Here is a 12392-nt window from a genome sequence, read left to right on the forward strand (position 1 = left end):
TGCATTAGATTTAGGGAAAAACTAGGAGCATGCAAGGAAAGAGTAAGTCCCAAGGAGGTAGAAAAATGCTCTCTGTTTAAGCTACAAGATAATTGATTCAGGCGCCAGAGGACTGACATGGGGAATGAAAAAAGAATGTCATCTAGAAAAGGGGTATGTTGGTGCCAACCACTGGACATCTTTGGATTCTCTGCTCTCTATATCTTGGGAACACCCGCTGGGGGTGAGGTGGTGGGTGGACAGTATGAAGGGTCTTTGGTCTGTGTGAATAGATACTTGTTGACAAGAGGCTAGTTTCAAGCCATTAAAAATCTAGTTTTACTGGCATCTCAGAAAGGCAGCAATTGTTCTATTTCCCTGGCACGATTATCCCGTGAGGCAGGCTGCAACTTGTCCTATTTGCCCAAGCTTTGGTTGAGTCCCCAGGGAGGACGGTCAGATGGTGACATTTCCAAAGCATATTTGTCTCCAGATAGGAAGAAACCTACTGAAGTGGCAGTTGGTCAGCTTCTTCCTGAGTCCCCAAAGTATAGGACCTATAGTCTGAGAGCTCTTGTGCCAGGCATCTCTGTGTCCTGTGGACAATCCGGCCCTTTTGGCAAAGTCTGATTCAATTGTTTTTGGGATACACCTCTGTGTATTTGAGGAAGTTGGCATTTAATGGTGCCCCGGGTTGCTGAATGGTGTATCACGAATGGTGGGTCAAAATTCTCAGCCCTGGAGAGGAAGGAACAGGGCTTTGCTATCTTTCCGACGCAAGCTTGGGTGCCTACTGGCTGGGTGACACTGGACAGGTGAACTAACTTATCTGAACCTCAGACTCCTCATTTTGTTGTCAGTGTTGTGAAGATTAAATTAGATAATGAGTGAGAATACTCGTAGATAATTCTGGCACATAGGACGTGCTCAGAAAATGGTACCTGTGGCCAGTGCTGAAGGTACCAGTATTGCTGCCATTGTTCTGGAACTTGAGACATGGCAAAGGCTCTTCAGACTTCACTTCAGGGATTAAGTCCTGTGCCTTAATGCCCTCAGCAAACAAGATTCAACAGTCTAGTCCAGCATAGGTAGATTAATAACTCCTCTTTACCTTGAAAGACAGCTGGGCTTCTTCAAATAGATTAATCAGAGGAATTAAATGCTAAAATTCAAGTGTAAACAACATAGTCAATCCTATAAATCAATGTGTAAGCATGAGTGATGTATTTTAAGAACCTAAAGCCAAAATTCAGAAATAGAAAATAATGACTTCTAAACTTTGGGCTGCATTAAGTGTATGGCATCTGTCAAGAAAAAGATGATCTATTTGCTCAGAAAGTTTCCAAAGCAATGCTTTGGAAAGGAAAAAGAATGATCTACAGGCTAACATAGCTGTAGGCAGCATGTGCTTTTTGGTTATCCTAATACTTCATTGACTAATGTTAGATAAGAGAAACTAATGGTTCATAAATGTATTTTCCTGATGTTGCTCTAAGATGTGCCCCTTCATCTGGAGGTGAGGCAGGGTTTTCCTTTTCCACCATCCTAGCTGTGCCTACCCTCCATGCCATGGAAGTCAAGGTATCTCACTGCATTTTAAATGAATATATATATATATATGGAGTCTTGCTCCGTCGTCCAGCCTGGAGTGAAGTGGCGCGATCTCGGCTCACTGCAACCTCCGCCTCCCGGGTTCAAGTGATTCTCCTGTTTCAGACTCCTGAATAGCTGGGATTACAGGAGTGCACCACCACACCTGGCTAATTTTTTTTTTTTTTTTTTTTTTTTTTGTATTTTTAGTAAAGATAGGATTTCTCCATGTTGGCTAGGCTGGTCTCGAGCTCCTGATCTCAGGTGACCCTCTCTCTTTAGCGTCCCAAACTGTTGGGATTATAGATGTGAGCCACCGCGCCTGGCCCAAAGAAGAATAATTTTGAATTCATGAATCCATAAGATTAAACCATTTGAGAGTAATTAGCAATTTCCAGAATTAATGGATAATGTTCAAATCAATTAAAAATGACTACTGGAAATTAAAAAAAATCCAACAGTAATACAAAATTATTTATTAGTAAAAAAAGAAGGAGAGGGCATTTGTTCATTACACAAAAAGGTAAAACAATTGAAAGTTTCCTACAAAAATTTAAACTATGAGCATACAAAGTAGGAGTGGCACAATGACCAGGTTTGAGGACTTCATATGAATGCCTAGCATCAGAAAATTGGAAATAGTGACATGTAAACTGTGCTTTGGATATTGTGTTACCAAGTTGCATATTTTGTAGTGTCATCTAGACGTGGTAGAAAAATAGATATACCCGTGCCATGTTCTGAATTACTGTAATTTCTATTAACTATAGCAGATGTCACAGTTTGTTTCCCTCTTATAGAAATCACTGGTGGCGGCTGCTGATGGGGCAAAGTCCACACAGTCTGTGCTCGGGTAGAAGTACTCTGCCGCCTGGAGAGCATCCAAGTCCTCTGCCTCACATGATGCGCAGTAGCAGATGGAGGCGGTGGCCGAGGAGAAGCAGCTGTACTGGGCGTGTGAAGGCAAGTGGTGGTAGGAATGGTCTTCTGGGGGGTAGCCACAGGTTCTGGTGTCCAGAGAAGCAGGGGAATTGTAATTCTCTGGAGCATATGAATGCAGCTGAGCTGGTGAGTAACTGTAGTCTAAGGAGTCAGAGAAAGTGGAGGAATTTGAAGGTGATCCCGGGATCTAGAGAAATGACAACCAAGAAACAAAGAGCATAATAACTTAGACAGGATCAAAAGAACTGAACAGTGTGGGTTCACCAACACAGAGTGAGAAAATGAGGGGTAAAAAACCAAACCAAACCAAACAACACCCAACCCAAGTCTGCAGAAGTAATTTTATTTGCTGACTACACAATTTCATGACACCACAATCTATAGTTACCTATTTCTTTCCCAACAATAAATTGCCTTGCTTCTCCGGCTTCCTTTGTTATATAATTCTACTTTAGAGGGTGCTCTGTTCTGAAACCACAAAATCCCACTGTGCTTCAAGTCACCTGCACATCAAATCCTGCTGTAGGCCACAGTCTAAGCTGCAGGTGGCACCCTGGATGTTTCTCTTTACCCTCACCATGGACAATCAGGTGATCATGCAAAGGCATAACTTGGATCCTCAAGGATCTTGGAGTATCCCCGGGACATGCCAGCATGAGTCACTACCTGTCCCGCCCCTAAAGTCTTGTTCCCTGGAATGAGAGCTACTGTCTGTTTTCTCTTAAGCAATTCTACAATTGTTACTGAGAAAACTTAACTTGGAGGCTGGGACAGAACTGCCACACTGGGGCCCCATATTTTCCCCGTGACAATGTGCATATTCTGCAGAGTTAATTTCCTATCCCCTCTGAAATTTAGTCTGATGCCCACACAGACTTTTGACAACCCAAAAGCAAAAAGTATTTACATTCCTTAAAAAAGAAAACCTTATAACTTAAGGTTTACAAAAAAACCCCTGCGAGTCTCTAAAAGAAAACTAAAATAACTAGTTTCCACTAATAGAAATCTTACTTCATTTTGAGGATAACACATTTTCAAACATTTGAGATCCACCAAGAACAACCAATTTAATTTTTTTCAAAGATTACGGCTTCATTTTTACTAACCATCTCAGACCCAAATGAGTTATTGTGCTTATAGCAGACTAAAACAATCAGTTAGTAGAGCCAGTTCAATGACAAAACAAAGCAAAACCTCCCCCTAACGAAATGAAGTTTGGTACCATATATACACAGCCTTAATTCCATTTCCAAGAACTCAAAATTCCATAAAAAATCCAAGAGCCATTGTTTAAACCACTGACTTCCAATTAGTAGGTGTCTTGACTTTACAATTTAAAAAACATTAAATGAATATTGCCAGGAACCTCTTTTTATTGCTACACACCAACTTACTTGGTGGCTTAAAAATCTAAATCTTGGGAAATCTGAATTACGTGTGTATCCAAAGGTTTATGCCCTGCAGTGTGTGGCTACTTCTATACATTGACTTTTAAATTCTTCTCTGCCTGCTTCCTTGGATGATTTCCTTGCTGATAGTTTTTGTATGATTTCCCACGAGGTGGTGCAAACTCATAAAGCACTATTACCCCATAGTTAGTGACTATCAGGTATATAAAGAACTGAGATAAATTACCAGGCTCTGGTTAAAGCAGAAAGGGGTGGCCTGGAAGCTGTCTGGGAAATGGTGTGGAGCACTTTGTGTGGAACTGAGCAAAGGCTCCGGGTGCATCTCTGTCTGAAGGTAGGAATCAAAGATCTGGTCGAGGCAGCTTGAGTTTTCTTCACATGAAACACAACTGGAAAATTCTCCCCGTTGAAAATAAGTGGGCGTGGAAGAAATTGGTTCAGGCTCAAAATACAGTCCTAGAAGAGAAAGGAAAAAGACAGGTTTTGCATAAAATTGCAAAACACAGATTTGAATGGAGATCTATACTCTGAATATTTACTATGTCTAGGGGGAAAAGGGCTTAACAAGGCCAGAAAAGTAAACAGGAATGCATTTTTGACTTTTTCGTTGTCCTAGCTAATTCAAGCTCTAGGGAAATGAATGTGGTTAATAATGGGGAAATTGGCTGTAAAAGTGGTTAGGGCAAAAATAAAAGGATGGTGACCCAATCTGTGTCCAAGTGTCACAGTCAAAGAATGGCTCAAGCTTCCCCTTTCTTGGACTATAAAACCGTGGACATCCAGCCCCTACCGGCAGTTCACGTAAACCTCTCAGAAGTAACTGACAGAGTTGTTGAGGCTTTGAGAAAACTTCTGATGCTGTGGGAAATAATTATCTTGTCTTAGGGTGATTGTTTTTCTGAACTTTTCACTCTTACTCAGTAACTTAAGTTTGGAGGAGAGAATTTTGAGAAGTGATTTAAATGATAATGCAAATGATAATCATGGAAACCAGGAGCATAGAGTACCAATTAGCACTACTGGCTTGAAATTACAAAAAGCAAAAATGTTTTCTCAGTGGACACGCTAACATCATAATGTGATCAAAGTAAGTTGTTAAATGTCAAACAAGAATAATCAGCAAACATTCCTCCTTTTCCATTTTATTATTAATAGGCCCAATTTGTGATAATTATCTGTAAATGCTGGAAGAAGAGAGGATTAGAGTGTTCTCATCAAAGGGACTAAAGGACACTGGGTTCTTCTTGAGGTCTCAAGTTCTTTAGAGTGAAGCTACAGTGACACATTTAGTGGGGAGCGGCCATAGGCAGAGGTTTCCTTGTATACAACCTCCTTAAACTCTTAGCTGTTGAGTAGCAGAGGTAGGAGTGTTTATGTAATTGAGTTATTCTTATTGGGCTGAGAAAACCTACACTTGTTTGAACTGCTTTCTGGGAAGAGAGAAGGGGAGGGAAGCCCCTGTCGGCTGGAAACTAAAGGAACAGAGCAAAGGCATTATTTGAGTGCCTCAGGATGTTCTGTATTCCATCTAACACTGCAATAAAAAAAGATAAGTTCCTGAGAACAATTCTGATTTTGTAGTTCAGTTTAGTTACTTGGCGATGAGGAACTGGAATAAATGTGAAGAACAAACTCTTGGGACAATATAGCAGAGAGTAGAGAGTTCAGAAATGAAGACAACATTTGCGCTTGTTTTCTTGCTGGGCTTGCATGTGGAGTGACTATGGCCTTTTTCACCTTCTGATTGGTTGGATTCCAATTAAATAGTGGTGCCTATCTTAACCCCTGAATCAAGCACTGAAAGACTTTCGAGATGGACTTTTGAAAGAGTGTTTGAGGGAACTGTAATACTGGCTGTACTGACCTGCAGAAGATGGTGCAACTGGATCTGAAAGGTGGACACTGCTGCCTCCGGACCGCTGTCAAAGCAAGAATATCAAGCAGGCTGAAAGAAAAGTTCTAAAGGGAAAGCTAAGACATTTTGATGAGAACTATGTTTCTTTCTGCTATAAGGTAAGCCAGATTCTTCCTTCTCAGAAAAGTTGCCTTTTAAATACAACCAATGTTATGTTTTATTTAGATTCAATATTTATGTTTGCTTGTTTGGGGAGTTTTCCCTGATATCAGATTCTTCAACTTAAATTTTAAAGTGATTAATTTTGACTAAAAAATTAATGTAAATAATTTTATGTGGCAAAATGTAACAGTTTGGGAAAATGCAGCAAAAGGCTTCCTATTAAACTATTTGATTTAAAATTAATAAAGACTAACATTTATTTAATCCCAACTGTCTATGGCTTAGTCAGTTATTTTTCTCAACATTTCCGTATATCATCTGGCTACTTAGCCTTAGGGATTCGTTTCCCCAAAGAACACAATTCCTAATTTTGTTAATCTTGAGTAGCTAAAAATATTCACTTGTTCTTAGTATACACGAAACATTAAAATAGAAAATATTTTCTTAAAGCTGTAGTTGGTGAGTTGGAACCTACTTACATTCTAGTTAATGATCAGGAATCATTCCAGTACTTTGTATGTTTTGTACTATTTTCTATAAAAGTTGCTTTTATTTAAACTACTGTATTTAAATACTTGAAAGTTTGTAAGACTGCTCTTTTTAACTATGTAAAGTAAAGCAGCCTGCATTTTTTCAGTTGAACTGATAATTATACTGAGTAATTTTTGTTTTTTTTTTTTTTTTTTTTTTAATTTCAGGTGGTGGCTTTAAAGTTTAAAGGGACCTGAGTTGCTCTGTGATTCTGTGCTGGGAAGCCGAGCTCACCACACCTCTTTTGGGTTACAGGGGATACTCACTCCCATACTGTGAGCCACAGGGAGAGCTGTGCAGGCAGCCACTGCTGAAACAGGAGGCAGCATTAATTTTGAAAATGATCTGTGCTGTAATGTCATGAACCAGGAAGCTGGAATCCTTTACCAGCTCTTTATGCAAATATTTGGCTGCAGCTTGAGCTGAAGGACTTGGAAGGAGTGGGTATTAAAAAATCTGCCTCATTGTAGAGCTTTCCTTAACCCCATTTCTCCCCTGGATTGGCCTGTTTGTCTGCCTCCTCCCCATGTTATCTCCCTGAGGTGTGTTTACAATATCCTACTTGATATTATCTTTCGAGTCATGGGTTCACTTTCTACTTTGCTCCAAGAATACAAAGAAAGGCAACTCTGTCTTAGATTTCAAACAGCACAAAAATTCACAATCTACAATTTATAAAAACACATCAAGACTGTTTAAAAAATTAATGATTTAAAAAAAGAAAGGTAAATGATATCTTTTGATAACGACTAACTCAAGTTTCCTTTTACCCCGAAGGCAAGTGTTTGTGTGTCTGTGTGTGTGTACACATGCACATGTTTGCAAATTGATCTGGCTGAAATAAGTTTTTTAAAATCAAGTGTTCCAATCTGGCATATACACAGTTTCTTCTGGCACTGCTTGAAGAATATTTGAGTTCTTTACTGAGTATCTGTCTCAACCTATAACTTCCATTCATGATTGCCTTCTTACAATTTCAAATTGTGGATACTACTCTGACTTTATAACAAATTAAGATAGATTTCTTGCTGCTTTGTAGTATTTGATATAATTAACTCTTTCCTTGGCTTAAAGTTTCCCAGAGGCATCCTTCAACAAATGAACAAACTGGGGATCATCTCTGTTACACCAGAAAGACCTACACTAAGGAGCAGGCATACATCATCCCCTGGTATCTGCTATCCTTGTCTACTAAGTACGCTCTCACAGCTTCCTTAGAATCCCAGATCCTTCCGATGGCTTCCAGTGAGGGATTTTACATCTGGCTGTTGTAATTAAATTATATGCATGTTACTCCTACTTGCTTGCGAGGGCATGGGCTGATGCAGTCTTCTGGGAAGCAAAGGAGAGCAGGCTTTACTCTGCTGTTCCTATAAGACACTGGTTCAGAAGTCCTGCTTTATTTCTCAGGAGGGAATTCAGAAAAATTTAAATAAGTCAAATTACTCCGGGAAACAGAAACTGGTCAGATACACAAGTGAAATGTCTTACCCTTGCTTTAGCTCCTGTAGTGAGCTAGGAAGGGAATAGTGGCCAGACCCATCTGTAAGGGCCCAGCAGCAAGTGCGACACTCACAAGGGGCTCTCCAGGTGCAGCTGAGCAGAACTCTACCAAGTAGCAAAGCTCCTTAAGGAAATATTACATTTTAGAGCAGAACTCTACCAAGTACCAAAGCTCCTTAGGGAAACATTACATTTTATTATGAACGTCTTGATGACGTTTTTCTCCAGAAGCATTTTCCAGTTCCCTTGTACCTGGTTTTATTAATTATCTAACCATCTCTGAACTGAAGGGGTTGAGGCTATCAGACTCCTGCTTAGTATGGTCAGATCTGCAGAATGATGAATTTAGAGTAAAGAGCCAACGGAAGGGTTTTTATATTACACTAAGAATAAGACCTTAGTCCTACTTTTAGCATCGCCGTGAGCAACTTTAAGGTTTTGAATTTTACCTGTAATTGAGGGACGGATCTCTGATCTACTTACCTGTGCTGGTTGTTCTAAAAACTAAATGAAATAGTGGCTGTGCAAAAGTGCTTTAAAAGAAGAACCACTGTGAAGTCCTCTAGAAACGTAAGGGAGTGTTAATGTGTTACCTGAAATTCTGCACACGGAGGTCCTAGCTTTTCCAGCTGCATGTGCTGTATATGCCAAATTGCAGCTGGCTCACATCTGAACTCTAAACTCTGAGCAAAGGGTGTGAATGAACATTACCAAAGAGCTGGCTTTCAATCCTTGGTTGGAATTTTATTTTAGTTGCTTTCCCCAAATAATATTATTATTTCTGAAATAATGACCACTAACATTTATTGAGCACTCACTATGTGGAAAGCATTCTTCTAAGGGCTTTGTATGCAATAACTCGATTAACCCTCACAAAATCCTATCATCCCCAATTTGAAGACGAATAAACAGAGGCAAGAGAGACTGGGTAATTTGCTTGAGGATATACACCATGGAGGAGCTGAGACCTGAGCCCAGTCCATCTGGTTCTGGAAACTGTGTTTACCTCCCCTACATCATTTGCCCCCTCCCATTTCATGAAGTCCAACTGTCAAAGGCCTATTTCATGAAGTCATGCATTGCACATGAACAGCATCAGGCACAAAAACTGTTGTGGGGCCGAGACCAGTGGGCTGGAGAAGGACCAATCCTAACAGGCAATACGAGCCCCAGCTGTCAGATCCTACCTTCACACCCAAACCAACCCCCAAGCAATTGTCTGATGGAGGCTTTTTAGGGATGAGCTGCCCTCTCTTGGGCAATAATCCCACCTAGTTTATTTGGTTCTGCTGCTACCCTGAGTGCCTTTGGCAGTACTTACTGCCAAAGGATACACCAAAGGTTGGTGTATAAAGTGTCAGTTCATAACTGAGCAGTCATTGCTCAGTTCAATTTTGTAATAACCTGGAACTGCTTAAGGTGTTGATACATTTTAAGGAAGTGGTCCTGTACTCCAGATGTCTTTTCTGCAGAGACAGGGCCCTTTTCTGCTAGATACTTTGGGTGACTGATGATTTACAGATAAATGATCTCAGAGGGTGAGTTCCAGAACAATGAGGAGGGAAGGGAGGATGTTCTACACAGTTGTTATCCTGGAAGGGGCCCCTAAAATGAGGTGAATTTCTGGGAGAGATTTTCTATGGGTCTGCAAGGGCTGTACATTCACGTACACTGTCTTCCTAACAAAACGATGTCTACTTACCTGCTGGCCGCTCCTCCCCCTGCAGAGGACCAACACACTTTTTATACTTTACTTTCATCCATGGGAGATGGATGGGCTCCCCCAAATCCTGAGACCCACAACATGCCCCAGCTGTCCTCTGTAGCTTTCCGATCGGGATGCATCTGGCTACAGAAGTCATAGCAACAGCAGAGAAAGGCCAGTTCTGGGGATGGTGAGTGCGTGGGGCCTTGGGTGGCCTCCACACCTTACAGACACAGGGTTGAAAGAGGCCTGGCATGGGCTGCCAAGTGAGGGAAGGGCTTATGCTTACGGTTCCCCCGGAGGCTGCCTGGTGTGCCCGTCTTTGCTGCAGCAGCTCCTTCACTGTGATCTTCACTCGGACACCTTGATACACCTTCGGTTTTTCTGGAGAAAGGCAACTGAGTCAGTGGTCGAGTCCAAGGTCTGGGTGCCAGGGTGCAGAGTGGGGGACCCTTTTATAGGCGATGGCACCCAAAGTCAAGTTTCTAAGTTCGGAGAACACACACAAAAAATGTCAAAGGATGGTAAAAACCCAAACATCTCAAACTCGAAAGAATGAAGAGTGGCTGAACAGGTTTCAGGCCCCAGTGGGAACAGAACCCATGGAAATTTGTGAGGCCACCCACCCCTGGCTGGGCCTCAGTCCTAGGCCAATAGCATACAGGTTCTTCTGCTCTGGAATGTGGAGACCAGTGCAGTGGAGCCCACCACTCTGGCTAGGTCGGGGCAACCGAGGCTTTCAGACCCAGCCCGCTGAGAGAGTGTATTATGGACCTGGGGAGGGGCCAGGCCTGGGGCAGGGGGCTTTCTCTGATTATGGCGTCTGATGTAGCCCTCCCCACTGTGCTGTTCCCACTAGCGTGGAAGTCCCGAGTCCCCTCCTTCTCCATCTGGCCAGGTATGGCTTCTGTATAGTCTCCGACCTCTGTGTGCCCTTGGTTTGGAAGCCAGCCCTGGAGCAAGCGGTGAGGTTTGGCCAGCCCAGTCCTGGGCCGGCAAGGGACCTGCCAGACTGACCCTAGTAAAGGGGCCAGGCCCGAGGAACTCCCTCCCTCTCTCCCTTCTGTCTTTTCCTTCTGCGCGCTCTCCCTCTCCCCTTTTCTCCGCCTTTTTCGCGCTCCATCTTGCCCTCCTCCCTCCTTCGCCCCCGCTCGTGCTCTCCCCTTCTTCCCTTCTCTCCCCCACCCCCTCCCTTTCTGTGGCAGGCGTTTCTCCGAGGCGCACTGAGGCTCCGGGGCGAGTCAGCGCAGCTCGAGCTGGGAAAAGCCGTCCGGGGCTCCCGATGACCCTGCACTCCGCCGGGAGGCCACCCTTCGCTAGGGGCCGCCCCGGGGCTGGCGGGGCCCGGTCGGGCTGCCCCAGCCTGCGGGAGCTGGCGGGCGCGCGCCAGAGGGGCTCGCTGGGAGGGAACCCTGCGCGCCGGGTGCAGGGGCAGCCTCGGCCCAGGGTCCCGAAGAGCCGCAGTGAGTAGATTGGGGACCAGCTGTTAGGCCAAGCCGGCGGGCGAGCTTTCAAGGTGGAGGTGGCCGCGGGAGTCCTGGGTGGCTCCGGCCCTGACCACCACCTTGCAGTGAGCGTCCGGGAATCCGCGGGGAGCAGCTGGGTGCGGCGGCCGAGGGTGGTCGTGCGTTCAGCCTGGGCGCCTGGCGATAGTGCCAGGATGCCAGCGCCTCGCCTGGTCACTGCGGGGACCGCAGCTGGACAGCAGGGTTCCCCCTCAAGCCGGATTCCAGGAGCTAGGGTCTCCCTAGGAAAGGGGATTGCGCTCTTCCTAGCCCGGACCCAGGGAATCCCGTGCCCAGCCCGCAGGGCCCAAGCGCCGCGCTCTCTCCGCGCTCTCTCCGCTCTCCAGCCTACAGCTGCCCCACCACCCCGTTCCTCGATCGGCTCCGGACTCCGCGGGCGGGCGCCCCTCGGGTCGGCGCAGGGACCGCCACTGCTAGGCTCGTTGCAGCCGGCGCGCTCTATCCCCGTCCCAGGTTCACTGTGAGCCTCTAGCTCCCCCCGTCGCAGCTTCTGGGCGCGCAGAGTCCGCGCCGCGATGTCCCAGGACACAACAGTGGATACGTGGTAGGGCGGGCGGGGGCCTGGGGTACGCGGACGTCCGGAGCGGTCACCTCGGCCTCTGGGCCTCTACCCTCTGGGACAGGCTCTGAGTGGGAGCAGCCACAGCGTGGCCCGCGCCCTCTCCGGATCCCCGGCCTTTACTCGCATGCCTTGACTTTGTGCCTCTCTGTTCTATGTAGGAAAAGCTGTGGAAACACACCCGGATTGAAATGCCCCTGGCCCGCCTGACCCGACCCCAGGAGAAGCAGCCGAGTTACCCGACATCGTGGTCAGCAGGAGCTGGGTCGGTGGCTGGATGCTGCAGCTGCAGGGACTCAGCGCCTGGGAGGGCTCCTGGGCAGGGAGAGAAGCAGAGATGCAACATTTTTAAAGTTTCACAAAGCATCTGGCTGCACTCAGGTCCCTGGAGCAGGAGACAAACAGAATTAATGTTTTATACCTTCGGGTATAGGTTTGAGTTTTTTCCCCCTCATGCCAAGTATTTAAAACCTCTAGAAACCCATGATTTGACAATCAATGATTGCGCGATACTTTCAATTTGAATATTCAAAGGCTTAACAAAATGGACTATCTTCTGCAGAAATCCTGCACACAGGCACCCCACAGAGAGTCCAGAGAAACAGGGAGTGAGACCCCTTTGGGTCCTGGC

The 12392-nt window shown here is 45.0% G+C and overlaps 1 protein-coding gene across 5 annotated transcripts; it reads right to left on the bottom strand.

The window, feature by feature from the left end:
* Nucleotides 1-2028: 2028 nt before the first annotated feature.
* On the bottom strand, nt 2029-12078 carry POU2AF3 (POU class 2 homeobox associating factor 3). Of its 5 annotated transcripts, none has more exons than XM_017883264.1 (5): nt 12001-12078; nt 9966-10161; nt 5785-5839; nt 4147-4376; nt 2029-2698 (listed from the first exon to the last, which is right to left on the bottom strand). In XM_017883264.1, the coding sequence occupies exons 4-5, from the start codon at nt 4240-4242 to the stop codon at nt 2330-2332; spliced, it is 465 nt and encodes a 154-aa protein (XP_017738753.1). In that variant the 5' UTR covers nt 4243-4376; nt 5785-5839; nt 9966-10161; nt 12001-12078; the 3' UTR covers nt 2029-2329. The 5 variants fall into 5 exon arrangements, with proteins under 5 accessions (XP_017738753.1, XP_017738750.1, XP_017738751.1 ...); XM_017883261.1 differs by having other exon boundaries at nt 9966-10060; nt 12001-12072; XM_017883262.1 differs by lacking the exon at nt 12001-12078 and adding an exon at nt 11241-11912.
* Nucleotides 12079-12392: the final 314 nt, after the last annotated feature.

This window comes from Rhinopithecus bieti, unplaced genomic scaffold (genome assembly GCF_001698545.2).
Source record: "Rhinopithecus bieti isolate Rb0 unplaced genomic scaffold, ASM169854v2 scaffold_11964, whole genome shotgun sequence".
Lineage (NCBI taxonomy): Eukaryota > Metazoa > Chordata > Mammalia > Primates > Cercopithecidae > Rhinopithecus > Rhinopithecus bieti.